The sequence below is a fragment of the Watersipora subatra genome, chromosome 3 (assembly GCF_963576615.1).
Source record: "Watersipora subatra chromosome 3, tzWatSuba1.1, whole genome shotgun sequence".
Taxonomy (NCBI): Eukaryota; Metazoa; Bryozoa; class Gymnolaemata; order Cheilostomatida; family Watersiporidae; genus Watersipora; species Watersipora subatra.
In genome coordinates, this window is record NC_088710.1 from 45,334,993 (window position 1) to 45,353,522 (window position 18,530).

The 18,530-nt window shown below is 35.7% G+C and overlaps 2 protein-coding genes across 2 annotated transcripts in view; one reads left to right on the forward strand and one right to left on the reverse strand.

The window, feature by feature from the left end:
- Window positions 1-18,530, reverse strand: part of LOC137391756 (tyrosine-protein kinase Src42A-like) — a 216,268-nt gene that overhangs the window by 71,268 nt on the left and 126,470 nt on the right. The window lies entirely within an intron of this gene.
- The window catches only part of LOC137390647 (uncharacterized), a 33,877-nt gene that overhangs the window by 8,522 nt on the left and 6,825 nt on the right, over window positions 1-18,530 (forward strand). The window contains 10 exon segments of the mRNA XM_068076974.1: window positions 880-1,092; window positions 2,514-2,746; window positions 3,853-4,038; window positions 7,891-8,064; window positions 8,994-9,110; window positions 11,220-11,405; window positions 12,477-12,662; window positions 14,008-14,700; window positions 15,870-16,050; window positions 17,253-17,331. Coding sequence (XP_067933075.1) covers window positions 880-1,092; window positions 2,514-2,746; window positions 3,853-4,038; window positions 7,891-8,064; window positions 8,994-9,110; window positions 11,220-11,405; window positions 12,477-12,662; window positions 14,008-14,700; window positions 15,870-16,050; window positions 17,253-17,331 — 2,248 coding nt within the window.

Consider the following 18,530-nt stretch of genomic DNA (forward strand, 5'->3'; position numbering starts at 1 on the left):
AACCTGTATTTAAAGTATAGAACACCAGTCTGTGTATTCATTATTAGTTATGGGTTTTATTATTTTATCTGATAATAATGGGCCAATAATGAAACACAATGAGGTAATTCTACACTATTGGCATATTATACTATTATTATGTAATCTTCTAGTATACCATTATACTAGAAGATACCATTATATTGTGGTATATTTCACTATATTTTATCATATTTATCATGTTTATATGTTATACCACACATAACACACTCGTAAGCTTAGCAGTCTTGTGCATTGTGAGAGGCCATCATGAGTGATCAGTATCTCCATAATTATTCCATGAAGTGGTGAGGTGGCCAATGGTATAGTGTCTAGCATGCCGGTCTGTACAACGGAGTATCCAAATTCAATTCCAGTGTGTGGCAAGTTTTTTCTAGTACATGATAATGTAGTGTATTATATTTTAGGATATGGTGCGTTGTTATATTATATTATAATTTAAATATTATAGCGTAAGAGATTATAGTACATTGTATCACAATATTTTATATTATAATACATCATATGCTATTATAACATAGTATGAAAACATATTATATTTAGTGTATTATGTTTTACTATATTATAGTATGTCATGTAATATTGTAACATAGTATATTATACTATATAATATATGAGAATGGATTATATTGCATTATGGTATATTATAAAGACTTTTATATTCATGTTTGTACAAACTACTCACTGGCTGTCTAATAGTATCTTAATATGTAGAAGCATTATATATAACACCACTATTGGTAGCATTGGTTTACTCACAATATATAGAGAATATTAACCGAATGATGAAAGCTAAGTAGCTTTAACGTTCATGTGGAGTAAAGATGTTGTTCTCCACAGTGATGGAGCTTGGAAGTGGCTGAATGTGACATGCGACAACAAGTTTGAGTTCGTCTGCAAAAGCCTTCAGCATATGAGACATGGCGGTTGGTCCGAGTGGACAAAGTGGACAACATGTAATCGTAGATTTATTCGAAAACGTAGCCATGTTTGTGATAGTCCTTACCCATTCTGCGGAGGAGATGATTGTCCTGGTGATGTCATAGAAAAAAGGTAATGTTTTTTAGAACTGTTACTAAATTATCACGGAATATCAATTAAAACTGTAAAGATTTTAAAAATCAAAGACTTTGAATAAGTGAGAAGTTATCTAAATAATAACTTAACTATGACAGAGTTGTCTGGGCAATGTGGAGATGATCCTTCAACATCAATTATACACATTACATTACACAAGGTGAATGATAATCGAACCTCTCTTTCTGTCTTTCTGTTTATAAGCCTTCATAATTAATAAGTAAAACATTTTATGTAAATTTGATTCATTGAAATAAGTGGTCCTCATTGGACAGATTATAATTTCCATTGAAATTCCTTCTATCTGAAATTTGACAATCATTTAAGAGGTCTCACAGATTCATCTATATATATATATATATACATGTATATATAAATCTCAAAGTCCATCATTCAGTCTGTTCAGCTATAGCTATTAAAATTTAGGAATGTAAGAACCGCTTCCTGCTGGATTTGATCTCGGAACCTTCCTTTCGCCTGGGGATAATTTAACCAATTAAGCTACGCAAGATGTAATGAATTCATTAAACGATATAAGTCGTTATGTCGGTTAAAATACCCATAGCAGCCTGCATTACGCAACGTCACTAAAGCTTGCTCTTATGGCTCTTATTAGTAAGTTCAGCAATACAGATCGCGGCTTACTAAAATTAGTAGTCACTGGCAATGTGTCAGGCTAATGGCAAGTGACAGGCAACTAGATTAGCTGCCACTGCTTATAAGCTGTATTTGAATACTCATGCAAGTCCGGGCATTCGGTTGGTCATCAATAAAAGATGAATTTTGAATCAAAGTTCACTTTTCGGAAATGGTAAAATGCAAAAGGATGTCGAAGCCTTTTATTTTTGTTTTACAATAGTAATTGTTTTAATGATTGGAGCTTTCACGTAATCATGAAATTCTGTCCAGTAATTAATAAAATGGCTAAAGTGGGTCTCGTGGTTAAAGTGAGTAAATTGATTAAAGTGCCAATATGGGGTTCGAACCCATCACATTTAGCTTATCAGACTGACGCTCTAACCACCTTCTAAAGCCTCAGAAAAATTCTGCCAATCGCTTACTAAACATTGCTTTATGAAAAAAAGCGAACAGACCGAGAAACAACAGACAATAATAATATAAGGTACATTGTACCTACTTCAGTGATTACTGCCTTGGTTTCACTGGTAATGTCAACAACAGCTGATCAAATTTCAAAAACATTTTTGAACAGTGCGGTATATTTAAAATTCAGCCGAATCATAGATTTTTAAAACCTTTGTAAGAATAGCCTTAGCTCTAAATAATGAAAAAGCTGAGCAAGGAGCCAGCGTTATTTTGTTATTAACTTCATATCTTATTTTACATTTAACTTTATATCTTTGGTCATCGTTCATAGATCTTTGTTTTTGTTTTAGTTACTGCTGCGAAGAGCCTGGGGAGGCCCAATATGCAAGGATCGCCTTTAGCTCAGCACTCAATAATGTGACAGTTTTTATCATACCCGGTCACTACTACACATACCAGTGTAACACAGGCTATGAACACTTTGATGGTAGTGAGTTCAAGAATATAACATGCCTACAAAATGGTTCTTGGTCATGGCCTGGTCAAGCTCCTCAATGCATCCCAAAGAAATGTACAGATCCAGGTATGTTTCTGCTATAGTTACTAGCATGTTAAAAGACTTGTGTTCAAACCCCATGCGATGCAATCTTTTTTGCCAGCCTCTAACGGTGGCTTTGAACAAACGAATGGACATGGCTCTTATCATAGTAAAAGTTCTTGCACCAGAGCTACAGAGTATTATTAAAGTTTTTTATTCAATTTTAATTAAAGACATCAAAGCCAGTAAAAGTTTTTAAAATATGAGTTTTTGTAAAATTTAATTCAGATTTAAATTGTTGTATGTATGTATGTATGTACGTATGTACGTATGTATGTACGTACGTACGTACGTATGTACGTACGTATGTACGTACATATGTATGTACGTACGTATGTATGTACGTACGTACGTATGTACGTATGTACGTACATATGTACGTACGTATGTACGTACGTATGTATGTATGTAAAGGTTTGACTGTAGTATGTAGAGGTTTGACTGTAGTATGCACATGTTGGATTATAGTATGTAGAAGTTTGACTGCAGCATGTATTAAGTTTGTATGTAGTATGTAAGGGTTTGACTGTAGTCTGTAAAAGTTTAATAGTAACAGAGTGGTAGTGTGTAGAGGTTTGATTGTGGTAGGTGGAGGTTTGATTGTGGCATGTAAAGGTTTGACTGTAGTATGTAGAAGTTTAACTGTAGTGAGTTGAGGTTTGATTGTGGTATGCAGAGACTTGACTGTACTATGTAAAGGTTTGAATGTAGTATGTAGAGGTGTGACTATAGTATGTAAAGGTTTGAATGTAGTATGTAGATATTTGGCTGTACCCTAATTAGCATTTTAATTAGGATTCCCTTTAATAAGTTAATTTAAATTACCCTATTGTAATTTTATTAGTTCATTAAATTAACTTTGATAAAACTTAGCATTTTGAAAGATTTTGGGAAAATTTTCAACCGAAACCAATCTACGGTCAAATAACTAGAAATTATGCCTTTAGTTGTGATCAATGTTCCATATTGCTACAAAATGTACTAAACGATCAGTACAAGGTTTTCACCTTGCCATTTCCCAAGCTTAAATTCATATCATTTTACAAAAATGGTAGGTTTTTGGGTTTGTTCATAATAATGATCACTTTTAGACAATGGAACCCATTCCCAATATAGCAAAACAGATCCTACAGTACAATTTGAACATGGTTCATCAGTCAACTATGAATGTGACAATGGTTTCGTTGCTGAGAAGACCGCTAATGCACAAAAGATAGGTCAGATTACATGCGAGAATGGAGAGTGGGACCAACCGCCTCTGCAGTGCTATGCCAGAGGTAAACCCTCCTTATTCTCTGCTATCATAATAGAGTAAAAAATATTGATTCAGCTAAACCAGCTAGTTTAATTTGTGACTTTTCGTGTACACACTTTTTTCCACGATTTGAAACAAATAACCACATTCCTTTTTAGCAGAATAGTTTTGACAACTTCAAGTTCATCTCTTGCAAAACAAGTTTTGTGTCCAGAGGTCTACAGAACTACCAAAATATCTAGCAGCTTTTTAAGTATTTTTTCCTGACATATCATAATAATATATTTTACTAATATGAGTTATATTGTTATAATACAGCACAGCCTACATATTTGGCATTATCTCATACGTGTATGAGTTTGAATAATGATGCTAAGTTGTTTGTTCTCTTCAGAGATGCTATGCTAAGGAGTATATCAGTTTCTTCTACAAAGTAAGAATTTACACTATTTTTTAAGCCCTAAACATTTTTGCCATGGAAGAGATTAGTTTCTTAATATTGTAGTTTGTCCTGATGCATACACTAGGTTGGACCCTGATGAATATGATCGGAGGCTGATAGAACAGAACTTTGTTCGACTAATAGACTATGAGTCTCATGGTAGTTGGGGCTGGTCAGCCTCGGACAATGCTTCATCTCTGTTTGGTGACAAGTACCAGTAGGTGTCATGTCAACTCTCGTACCTTCAACGTGCCATTCTAGATGATCTGTGCGTTATATTGCAACATTAACCTAGGTTTGCATAGAAAAATTAAATATTTATCGATGATGAAAAAAATTTCTAAGTAACTATGAATTGGAATCGGAATTATGTCCTATCACAATAAAAAACTATTATTATTGTTTTTGTTATGAAAAGCACAAATAGAGGTAAAAAAATTGTTATGATATTTGAAATTTTAAAACAATACAGTGAGTAACACAGGTGGATGTAATTGAGGTCACTGAACAGGATTTATAAACTATAATTGTAAACAATTTTGAGTGTACAAGTTGGTCTTCAATCTGCATTAATTTAAATAACATTCACAGATATCATTCAATTAAACCAGATGTTTTACATGTAGGTAGCGCAATGTGAGACTATGGTCTGAATGACGCAACTGAGAATCTGTCATTGTATCCAGTTGTTACTTTATCAGGGATCTTAACAGATTCTCATGTGTCGCATTCAGCTAATGAGTCAGTTGTTTGTTTGAAAATTAGACAGACACCAGTCAAAATCTTATTCAAGTGTTCGTTATGTTCCATTAAGAATACGCTTCAACAATATGAGAAATGGCATTCAATCGGTGCATTGGTATTTTACAGTGAGGTATTTGTTCACGATATATTTGGGAAACTGGGGGAAAATGACGAGAACATTGGCGAAAAATTGAAGTGTCATTTTTTCCCGGTTTCTCCTAATCTTGCATAAAATAGTCAAACCAATTGTGAATGTGTATAAAAATGGAATTAAAAATACACCCACTATGGTATCTGGCCCTTTTTCCACATTAATGAGTGTTAATAATTATTGCTAACAAAGCGTGTTAATCATGAGTGTTAATGAGGAATTTTCATAACTCGTGTTAACAAGGAGTGTTAATTGTGAGTTTTAACAAATAGTGTTAATAATTAGTGTTAAAAAGGAGTGTTAATATTTAGTGTTAACACTGGGTCTTAACAGAGTGTTAGCAAAGATTGTTAATCATAAGTATGAACATGTAGTGTTAACAACTATTGCTAACAAGGAGTGTTAATAATTTGTGCTAACAAGGAGTGTTAACAATTAGTGTTAACAAGAAATGTTAATAATTAGTGTTAACAAAGAGTGCTAATAGTAGGCATTAACTAAAAGTATTGTCAATGAGTGTTAATAATAAATGTTAACAAGGAGTGTTAATAGTAGATATAAACAAGGAGTGTTAATAATGATTGTTTGCAGGAAGTACTAACAATAAGCAGTAACAAGCATTATTAATTAATGATTGTTAATAAGAACTGTTAACAGTGAGTATTAACACAAAGTGAGTTAACAATGTGGTTTCATAGTGTTTGCTGCTACCACAGATACCGCTGCAAGCATGGGTACAGTGTCAATGACCACATAGACTACAATATCACCTGCTCGTATGACGGTGTTTGGAGAAGAGATGGTACAGATCTTAACCTGCACCCTGCCAGCTGTGAGCCAGTTACGTGCCAAAGCTCACCACCCCAACCTCTCACTAATTCTTTCTGGGTCAGCGGCGTTGACCCCAGTAATAGAGACACTGTTGGTTAGTTGTCTAGCAGTGTGCTAAACACTGACAATGACTGTCAACCACATGAGAGACTTGTAGTGGGCATCCAGTATATCAAGTGCCAAGCACTATAACTATAAAACAGTATGCAAGTAACAGTCATGGGAAGTTCTCAATATGGTTTATAGCCAGAGTTAACTAATCTATGTATATATTTCTCAAAGTATGTGTGTTTTGGTCATTCCGTTTATAATTATAGCTTTAGCGCACGCTGATTATTTTACCGAAATGGCCACGCGCTACGATGCCCTTGTTAAGAAATATTTTTTGTAAGGTTTAATTCCTATATCTGGGGTCAAGGCCAATTCTTCTCAAGCGAACAATTATATCGTCTCCGTATGTCATATTCAAAGTTTTGATGGATAGCTTCTGGTGGAACAGTAACCTTTTTTATGCACACGCGTTTCTATGCAAAAATTGTTATTATAAATTCTACATATTCAGGATTTGTATTTTGTTTTCTCAGTTCGTATTAATTGTATCATTACCGAATCATCTTTTATTTTAATCGAAGCAAAACCGATTTATTGAGCAATTACTTGCTAATTATTTCACTTTTATATCTAAACCCTTTTAAAGTCGTTTTATTTTTTTGATTTAGTTGACCTGCACGAAACACTTTTCGCATGATATGAAGTTTAAAAGTTGTTTGACAGTTTGAAAACCTTTACAGCTGTTTTTATTTTCTCTTTTAATGTATATCAATTACGCAAAACACTTCTTTCATGATATGTAGTTTGAAAGTTAGAATGGCAAATGTTGTTATATGTTAAATACAAATCAATTTTCTAGCCAAAGACTTTTGTATTACCCGGGCAACACCGGGTAGGGCAGCTAGTCTATTTATATACATGTATGTAGGAGCTGGCTAGAATGCTATTTTAATTATTTACATGTGAACATTATGCTGGCTACATAAACGAAACTCACTAAACAGAAGTGATGCAACAAAACTATGAGACTCTCATTACCCGAATCAATTTAAGAACTTGTAGTTTCATTAAATATGTTCCTATTTTATAAAAATAAAATTATTTATTAACTCAGTTTTTATGCTGCTAAACATAAACTCTTATATAATAGCTAAATCCAAAGCAAACCTGACATATGTGTTGGTTGACAAAGTGTTGGTGCAGAGTCTATAATGTTTTACGCAAGTCCATTAAGTAATAATATGATGAGAATTAAAATTGACCAGATTATCGCTAGTTCGGCTAAATTCTATTATTTTTACTGATTTCTGCTGATTAATCTTTGGGATTGTATAAAAAGGTTTTATGTACCTATATGAAATTATTTAATATAATTGAAACGTACAAGATTTAAAAGATTACAGATATGAAACTTACAGATTACAAATTTTACCAAGAATAGTTTCTTGCCCATTTTTTTACTTTACCATAGTATCTGTGTTACATTACAATGGCATCTTTGTTACCTCGCCACGGCATCTGTGTTACCTGGTGACAACACTATTATTCCTCATTTATACTTTTCTATAACTGGTTTAATTTTTAACTACAGCTCTGTTGATACCAGTACCACCTTGAGATGACCTTGAGGTACTATTAGCATCATTTTTCTGTAGGAAAATACCTCGATCAGGCAAACTATGAGTGTGTCAGTGGGTACCAGGTCAACACAAATATGGAGGGAGACATGAGAGTTCTTCTAACCTACTCTTTTACCTGCGGAGCTAATAATGACTGGAAGGATCAGTATTCGCCAGACTACTGTCGGCGTCAGAGCTGCGGTGAACCAGGTAGGACTCTTCTAGCTGAAACCTCTGATTAGGCAGTGATGCTGACAAAACTTGGTTTGTTAAACAGGTAATCAGCTGATCATTTTGTTATAATTATACTGATTCCTCTCTTGGTCACAACCAAAGTGAGCTGAAAATGGGACACTGTGATGTGGTGTAGACCCAATTACAGTAGGTGTTTGCTATTGCTGGTGATTATAACGATTACAGTTTTTTCAAAGCTTGACTTACTGTTAGCAGTTACAAGTGTTGTTGTAAGTGATTGGAGACAGTAAAATATGTAGCACACACAACTTCACGATACATTCTCTAGCTGTTGTGGTTTTCTGAAAGAAATCAAACTGTGTTCCATACATGCTGAATCACGCACTCTTAACAGTGACTATTACACCCCCTTTTAACAGTGACTGTTAACACTCACTATTAATACTCCCTGTTAACAGTGACCTTTAACATCCACTATTAATACTCCTTGTTAACAGTTGTAGACACTTCCTGTTAATAGTGACTATTGACGCGTTCTGTTAGCAGTCTCTATTAATGTAGATTCAATTAAAAATGTTGAACAGCAGTAAGTTAACATACTGATTCTCAGATTACAAAAAAATTGGGACATGGAGATTTTTAGTTGTTCCATTGTTTTAGTTAACTACATGAAAATATACAGAATCCATCTGAACAAGTTATATAACAACTATGGTATATTAACAGTATATTAACATATTTAACAACTGAAGTGTATTAGCATATATTGAGGTATGTTAACATCAATCAATCCAAGGACTTTGCTTGATGGTCAAATCAGCTATTGTGCTCTTGGCGATTTTGTTTATTGTATGCTAAGCATATAGACCTATAACTATACTATACATTGCCCAATCTTGTATAGTTGATAGGTGTATGGCTAAGCTATTTTGCCTTGTTGACAGGGCCAGGTGCCAATATAGAAAACCGTATCGGTAGAACATTTCTCTATGGTGACACAGTAGACTACATATGTAAGCCAGGGCATGTGTATGACGGGACGAAAACCAGACGCCGCATCAGTTGTCTCTTGCCAGAGGACTCAGGCTCGACCACTATTAGCCATTTTAGAAGCAATTCTGCTTATGTCAGGTGGAATGACTCCGCTCTTCAATGCACCAGTAAGTTGTTTTACTTATTATTTTTGTAGGATGTCACTTTTTTATTAATGTTCACTTAAAAAGGAGTAAGTTTACACCACGCCCTATTCTTCTTATGTTATTAATTCAACTAGAAGACACCTGTCTCTGGTCATCTCAGGTTTACAACTCGCCCTATTCTTCTTATGTTATTAATTCAACTAGAAGACACCTGTCTCTGGTCATCTCAGGTTTACAACTCGCCCTATTCCTTTTATGCTATTAATTCAACTAGAAGACACCTGTCTCTGGTCATCTCAGGTTTACAACTCGCCCTATTCCTTTTATGCTATTAATTCAACTAGAAGATACCTGTCTCTGGTCATCTCAGGTTTACAACTCGTCCTATTCCTTGTATGTTATTAATTCAACTAGAAGACACCTGTCTCCGGTCATCTCAGGTTTTGTTTCACTTAGTTAAAATCAGACCAAATTTCTGATTACTGCATCATTGATGTTATAAAACATTAAATTACCCGTAATTATGCTATATCTTATTACATTAAAATATATTCTATTATATTTATTATATTAAATTGTACTATTTCACTAAATTATCCTACATTATAGTATACTATGTTACAGTCTATTGTGCTATATTGTTGTATTATACTAAAATGGTGCACTCGGCAGTCCCGTGCACGGTGAGAGAGCGTAATGAGTAATCAGTATATCCATAGTTATTTTCTTGCATAGCAAGGTGACTGAGTGGTGTAGTGGTTAAACTACCGGACTGTAAATTGTTCAATTTCCGTGCGAGGCAACTTTTTTCCTAACGCTCTTTGTGTGGCTTTGAACAGACGGACAGATGGACACCTCTCTTATTATGTTGAAGATTATACTAGTATTAGTCGAGTGCCTGGCGTTGCACAGATATCAAAAACATCTTATAAACAGTGGCAGGTAATGTAGTTGCCTACCACTTGCCATTAGAGTGGCACATTGTCTATGGCTAATTTGAGTAAGCTAGTATCGGTAATACTACTTTTAGCATTACCGTTACTAGCGAAGAGCCATGAGTGCAAGCTTTAATGACGTTGCGTAACGCAGAGTACTATGCATATTTTATCCCAGATAACAACTCATGTCACCTATGGAATCCATCACGTGTCACGTAGCTTAATCGGTTAGGTTGTCACCTGGTGAGTGGGAGGTCCTTAGATCAAATCCTTTGTGATACGGATTTGTCATTGCTATATAGCAGTGACAAATCTTTATAGCCGGACAAACAAACGACAAACTTTGAGATTTATATATATAAAAGTATCCTGGCAGTCCCAAGGTCTTTAAAGATCAGGTGTGTCAATAAAGTTCAAAAAATAAGTATATGCACAGCAATTCTAAATCTGTAAAAGGTGATCAATTGATGGAGGTGGTGTGCCTGGAGGTGATGGTGTGCCTGGAGGTGATAGTGTGCCTGGAAATGACGGGTGTGCCTGGAGGTGACGGGTGTGCCTGGAGGTGGTGGGGTGCCTGGAGGTGATGGTGTTCCTGGAGGTGACGGTGTGCCTAAAGATGATGGGTGTGCCTGGAGGTGACGGTGTGCCTGGAGGGGACGGTGTGCCTGGAGGTGACGGTGTGCCTGGAAGTGACGCTATGCCTGAAGGTGGTGGTGTGCTTAGAGGCGGCGGTGTGCTTAGAGGCGGCGGTGTGCCTGGAGGTGACGGTGTGCCTGAAGGTGGTGAGGTGCCTGGAGGTGGCGGTGTGCCTGGAGGTGGTGGTGTACCTGGAGGTGACGCAGAATGTTGTGGTCTCAATACTGTATGATGTACTTTTTTTTCTAACCTTCAACATTGGCCAGACAAATACCGTTCTTATTAGAGTAAATATTATATTATAGATTATATATTTTTTATTATATTATATTACAAGAATTATATTGTATTAATTCATTATAATCAATTAATTACAATTAACTACCTCTATTACTACAAAAACTGGCTATCAAATTAAATGTGACATAGTACAGCTACTCTGTTCCACCTCTTGTAGAAGTGGCTTGTGGAGACCCTGGAATAGGCAAGAATGTGATGAAGAATGGCAGCAGATATGAGTATGGCAGTATAGTGACCTATACTTGTGCACCTCAGCATGTGCTCATCGGGGGAGGTCTTGAGAGACTCTGGGTGAGGTGTACTGCTCAAGGCACATGGAATGGTACAGCGCCTTCCTGCGAGCGTATGTCTCATTCTTCTGCCATTATTATTCTCCTTTGTCATTTGTCTGATAAAAACAACTTTTGCTTGTCAAAAAAAAATGGTTTTTTTGAGAAAAATTCTGAATAATAGATTGTAGGTACGTTATTACTAGCTACACTTACGTGTACATCATTTGTATGAAAACATTATTAGTATTTCAGAATGAATGTTGCTGAGTTTTAATAAGTACGCCAACTTGGTGCAAAATTTGAACAAAAATTAGTTGCTGTTTGATTATAACATTTAACTCATGTCATTTTGTTAAATAATATTATAATATTTCAAATTATTTATGTCAACAATTTTACATTTATGAATTACTTTATGATAAGTTGTTTATATTTGATACAGTTCAGTATATTAAAAATATTATATCATATTTTCATCATAATATTATCTGTTTGAAATATACTTGCTCCATATTTGCATTATTTAAACTTTTAGTTCAAGTTTTTAAAGCCCTCATAATATTATTTTGAAGTTCATAGCTGGAAAACCTGGATGAAATTCCAAATTTGGTAATCAATAATAGTCATTCCAAGGACTAAAGCATTTTTGCAACTGAACGATACAGGAGGAGTATAGTACCAGATAGTGCTATTAAAACTGCTGTCGCATTGTCTTACTGTTGTATTTTGTTAAGCCATCATGAGTAGTGTAGAGTTGTTGAGATTCAAATTAAGGTGGCTGTCATTCTTTTTCACAACCAGACATTGGCAGTTAGTTTTACCCACAATTCTACAGTCTCAGTTCCAAAGTTTTCATCTGGAAATTTTCTAAATTGAAGGGTAAAATTTTACGGTGTATTCACGTATAAGATTTTCAGGTTAAAAAGTGGTCTCCAATGTGTCATTTTTGTCCAACACTACACAAGACCTGCGATAAACATTGTGACTATTGATTGGATTGATGGATAAAATTGAATAATGATTTGTAAATTATAGTGTTTCAACTAATTATGTTTTGAACTATTATAATAGAAGAGCTTATTTATTGTTAGACGTGTTGTCGTAATTCTTCAGTGACCTCTTAGTTCTTATTTTCTCTGCAGCTGCCAAGATTGCGAGTGATTTCACAGTCATGGTTTTTAAACCATATGCTGTTAAAACTCAATGGATCATGTCAGATAAATACGATTCAATTCTAACAGAGTTTACTGCCGAGTTTTCAGGACGCCCTGCGTACAAGCCAGAGAATAGTACAGAGTTATACGTGTCAAACCTGCCACCTGAAGCAGGTCAGTCCGAGTTTTGGGATTTCAGCTGCCTTAACATGAAACTTACTTCTAGTTAAAGTTATGCAGTGCCGATTTAGTTAATAGTTGGACAAACCAAATAAAATGCAACATTTGGTAAACTTAAGTGATATGAATCTATATCACTATAGGTTACATGGTTAGCATAATATGCCTTACAGTCTTGTTATGTTAAACTATTAGCTGTTAAAATCAAATACATGTATTCAATTACTGCTGAAGCCTGTTTGTAACTGCAGTTATAATTATGAGGTGGGTGATTGGTGAGTTTGTAATGAAAACTGCTCTCTATGTAACTCCCTGTAAAGCATTATAGGATTACGTGTTGAATCCTCTATTTCAGTTATAGTTGCTTGGATATAGTTCAGTATGCAGACACTGCCCTACTTACAAACATTCGTGTTAAGAACAATGGTAGATACGAATGGTATTGTGCGTATTTCGAAAATGTTCGTTTAAAGTTGCCATAAGTTAGATTTTGTATTGCGCACCTTTTTCTGAGTAGTGCGGCTTTCTGCCTTCGGAATTGTAGAGCATTCTGTTTTATTATTATTTAGTGTTCTTTAAATGCAGTACAAATCTATTTAGGTTACGTATACAAGCCTTAAACATACTTATATAATCCTTAAACATACCTTACGTATAAAATAACAAACTGAGACAACCTATGAACAAATTCGCTTAACGAGCAGCCGTTCGAAGCGTATCTTATTTGTAAGTTGGGGAGCGTCTGTATTATGTTCAATTCGATTACATTATATGGCTGTGGTGTGGTACCTATGTTATATTATTATTGTTATATTAAACTATCTCATACCATATTATATATAATTATGTTATACTATATTTTTAGTTTATTATATTTATCGTAATACATTATATTATAATATGTCATATTGTAATATTGTATTATGATAGATTACATTTGGTTATGTGATGATATATTATTTCATAGTGAATAATGTTATATTGTACCGTGAAGTGCTATATTATAGGTATACTATAAAAGCTGCATATTGTATTTTTATTAATTTAGTAAAAGCTGTTTAGCATTGCCAGGAATATTTATAGTTCTGCTCAGTTGTACTAACAGTATGTTCCTACCACAAGTTTGTAATCGTGAGTAACAGGAAGTCTTTAATCTTTTAGGGCTATTGATGAAGCTCAACGATGATTTACATCTAGGTACATAGTTAACTTTCTAGAAAGCCAACTTTCTATATAGCTAACTTTCTACAAAGCTAACTTGCTATTAGGCTAATGACAGTAATCGGGCAAAGTCTTGGTCACTGTTAACATACCACATTGACTCTGTCACCTATTGTAGCTCATGTCGACTCTGTTGTGTCACCTATTGTAACTCATGTCAACTCTGTTGTGTCACCTATTGTAGCTCATGTCGACTCTGTTGTGCTACATGTTGTAGCTCATGTCGACTCTGTTGTGTCACCTATTGTAACTCATGTCGACTCTGTTGTGTCACCTATTGTAGCTCATGTCGACTCTGTTGTGTCACCTATTGTAACTCATGTCGACTCTGTTGTGTCACCTATTGTAGCTCATGTCGACTCTGTTGTGCTACATGTTGTAGCTCATGTCGACTCTGTTGTGTCACCTATTGTAACTCATGTCGACTCTGTTGTGTCACCTATTGTAGCTCATGTCGACTCTGTTGTATCACCTATTTTAGCTCATGTCGACTCTGTTGTATCACCTATTGTAGCTCATGTCGACTCTGTTGTGTCACCTATTGTAGCTCATGTCGACTCTGTTGTGTCACCTATTGTAGTTCATGTCGACTCTGTTGTATCACCTATTGTAGCTCATGTCGACTCTGTTGTATCACCTATTGTAGTTCATGTCGACTCTGTTGTATCACCTATTGTAGCTCATGTCGACTCTGTTGTGTCACCTATTGTAGCTCATGTCGACTCTGTTGCCATGCGAACTCACATATCTGGACTCATTCATATGTATATTCACACAAGACCAGATTATATCTACAATTTTAAATTTCACAGTGAGTATACTGTTTGCTATAACATTGGAGTTGTCCAGCTTTCTTGTACACTTGATATAAGCTTCCGTAGAATTTTGACGTTAACGTGATATTCTGTATGACTCAACATCAGAATAATAATATCTTCAGCAATATCTACAAGCAATTTTGGTACTTTGCGCTGTAATTTTTATGTAACCTGACAGGTTTCATGTAGACACTTGAAATAACCAGCTAAGCTTCAACCAGCCAAGGCCAGCCTAAGCCAGCCCAAGCTGGATCAGGCTAGCCATGGCTAGCCCAGGCCAGCCCAAGCCAGCCAAGGCTAGCCAGAACCAGACTAGCCTAAGCCAGCACAAGTTATCTCAGGCTAGCCCAGGCCAGCCCAGCCCCGCTCTGGATAACATATTAACTTTACTTAAGAAATAGAATACACCTACGATATATAAAATTTTTATGTATGTAGCATAACTAAAGTCAACAAGTTTCTGTTAGCCTAAAAAGGTACTATTTTAATCCATTTAGCAGCTACTGTATACCTAATACATTAAAACATTCATCTGTTTCCTTATAAAATGAAAGTAGCATTGTATAAATTCGAACCCTTGTTCTTCTCACATACTTGCAATAGTTCCACCAATGGGGCCGCAAAAAGTCTCGCTGAATGGTTGACAAGCAATGGAAAGTCGCACGCTGATTGCTACCTTTACATTTGCTCCAGCAGAGCTTTATACTATGTATTAGTACTATACTATATATGTACTAATACTTTATACTATGTACTAGAGTACTAGCCTTTCTTTTATTTTATTCACAGTAGAAGATTTTTATTTATCTATGTAAATACGTATGTGCGTATGTACATATATACCTAAGTATGTACGTACTGTTAAACTACTATTATAATTATAATTACTGTTGTCGTGATTAGTAGCATTACTACTATTATTATGATGAGTTTGAGTTTGTACTATGCAGTCTTTTTCTCAACCTTTACCTGTGGCTTCAGACGGACAGATGGTCACGGTTCTTATCATAGTAAAGATGAGTAATTTAACCAGTATTACTATTATTATTGTGAGTAAGGGTCGAGCCAAAAATCTTTCGAACTTGTCTCAAGTCAATACGGTAAGCATATAGAGATAATAACCTTATTACTTCTTGCTAGCTGATTCCTGGTATTCACACAGGCTCTACAAAGGTATCTGATGAGCGATGGCCTGCCAATGTAACACCTATTCAGATCTTCACTGGTGGAGGACCTCCATTCCTAGGGTCAGTGCAGGAGCGAAACCTGCCCTATATTATTCCTATCAGCCTTCTTTCGGCAGCGTGGAAGCGGCCATGGATAACAGGCGTCAGCATAGACACGTAGGTACAGGTGCATGCTGATAGACGGTCTTTGACGCGTAGATGCAGGTGAATTATGATAATCTGTTTTTGGCAAGTGGGTACAGGTGCGCACTGATAGGTTATTTTTGACGCTCAGGTACACGTGGGTGGTCTGCCTTTACATAAATGTGCAGGCGGTATATGATAGCCTTACCATTGACACATAGTACATGTAGGTGTGTGGTAACACTTTGCCTTTGACACACAGATGCATGCTGGTAGCATAGCTTGTACATAAACGCAAGTGCTTGCTCTTAATTGACCCTTTACACAGACTTATTCTATATTTTCTTATTCTATGGTGACGTCTCGTTTCAGGTCCAATACAGCATTAATTCTTGGTGCGAATTGATGGCAAACACTCTGCCTTTTCGTAACACAGCAAAATGTGTTCAACTATTAAACTTAGAAAATGTGACAGATAATTTTAACCTAGTGACTTGCAACACGGTAACAGGTGATTTACCTCTTTACATAGATAAGTCATCTAATACAGTGCTGCAGGCCACTGACTACCGGTATCATATCTATCTAGCTATTTACATATAAAATATCTACCTAGCTATTTATATATAACATATCTACCTAGCTGTTTACACGCAAAATGTCTACATAACTATTTACATGTAACATGCCTCAGTCAATCACATGTTTATCTGTATTCCTTCTCAAGATGACCAAATGCATGTCATTTAGAAATACTCATGCATTTATCTGTAAGTTTATGTCTGCAATGTTATGGTGTATTGTAGGGTACAAGTAACCTTTGATATGGTGTATTGTAGGGTATGAGTAACCTTTGATATGGTATATTGTAGGGTACGAGTAACCTTTGATCAGGTGTATTGTAGAGTACGGGTAACCTTTGGTATGGTATATTGTAGGGTACAGGTAACTTTTGATATGGTGTATTGTAGGGTACAAGAAACCTTTGATATGGTGTATTGTAGGGTACAGGTAACTTTTGATATGGTGTATTGTAGGGTACGGGTAACCTTTGATATGGTGTATTGTAGGGTACGAGTAACCTTTGATATGGTGTATTGTAGGGTACAGGTAACTTTTGATATGGTGTATTGTAGGGTACAGGTAACCTTTGATATGGTGTATTGTAGGGTACAGGTAACTTTTGATATGGTGTATTGTAGGGTACAGGTAACCTTTGATATGGTATATTGTAGGGTACGAGTAACCTTTGATATGTCGATGTTCTCTGAACAAAATGCTACCATCCTTGGTTTCACAGTGATCGTTCGAGAGGTTGGTATGTTTTCTAGTCATGCATAATAGGTTGGCATGTTTTCTAGTCCTGCATTATGATCATCTGTGTTTGGCATGTGGGTGCAGGGGCGTGCTAATAGGTTATTCTTGATGCTCAGGTGCATGTGGGTAGTCTGCCTGCACATGAATGTGCAGGTGCTATATGATCATATAGCACCAGTGTACAGCATACGGTATGCTGCACACAGGTGATTGTAATCATGGTAGTGTTTCATTGTTCAAAATATTAGCTGGTTGTTAGCTCATAATCTAAATGTACGAGGGGGATCCAATGGTTGCACATTGAATTGATTCTACACAGTCAAATCTTGTCCTTTTTATGGTAAGTTTCAACTTATGAAATAGCCAGAAGTCACTGGGAGTCAGATTTGGTAGATATGAATGATTAGGTAAACCGGTCATGTTTTTAGCGCTAAACTGCTTCATAGAAAACGACAAGTACAAAGGTTGGCGTGGCACAGACTTTGCTGAGGCTCTTCTCATATTCAAATCGACAGTTCTAATCCATTGAACAGTTCCAAAACTACCTGCAGTCAGTCCAGACATGTTTTTAGCAGCAAGACAATGATTTGCAGTAATTAGTGACCTCACACTGTCAATTGGTGAGCAAATTCTTGCTGAGGCTCGTCTACCAGACCCCGCGCCATCTTCAGTGCTGTCTCTACCTTCACGAAAACATATGTGCCACTCAAAGACTGGTATTTTCTTTAGAAAACTATCTCCAAAAGCAATGTTTATCATCACAACTTTATGAGTACCAGTTTTCCCTAATATCACACAAAATTTAATGCCATTATGCTGTTCCAATAAATTATACATTTTGATGAATTTATAAAAAAATTAGCTGGAAGCAACCGACTGACTTGGACATAATTTGGCTCACACGACAACCCGTTGTTATCTCAACCTGAAATTTTGTCACAATACTCACAGTATGTTGGCGGGAAATCACCGCAAGAGGATTTCTCATCGCACATATATGCATGTGTACACAACGCCATTCTAGAAACTTGGATCAGACCTCGTATGTGTAAATCCTTTTAATTTTTTACTTGTGATAAAAATGTGTAACTAACATAGTTCGCTGTTTTCAGATACGTTCGATGAGGCTTTAATTGTACGCAATAGCTTTGTATAAAATTTCGGTAGATGTACATGCAAGAACCACAAAGTTTACT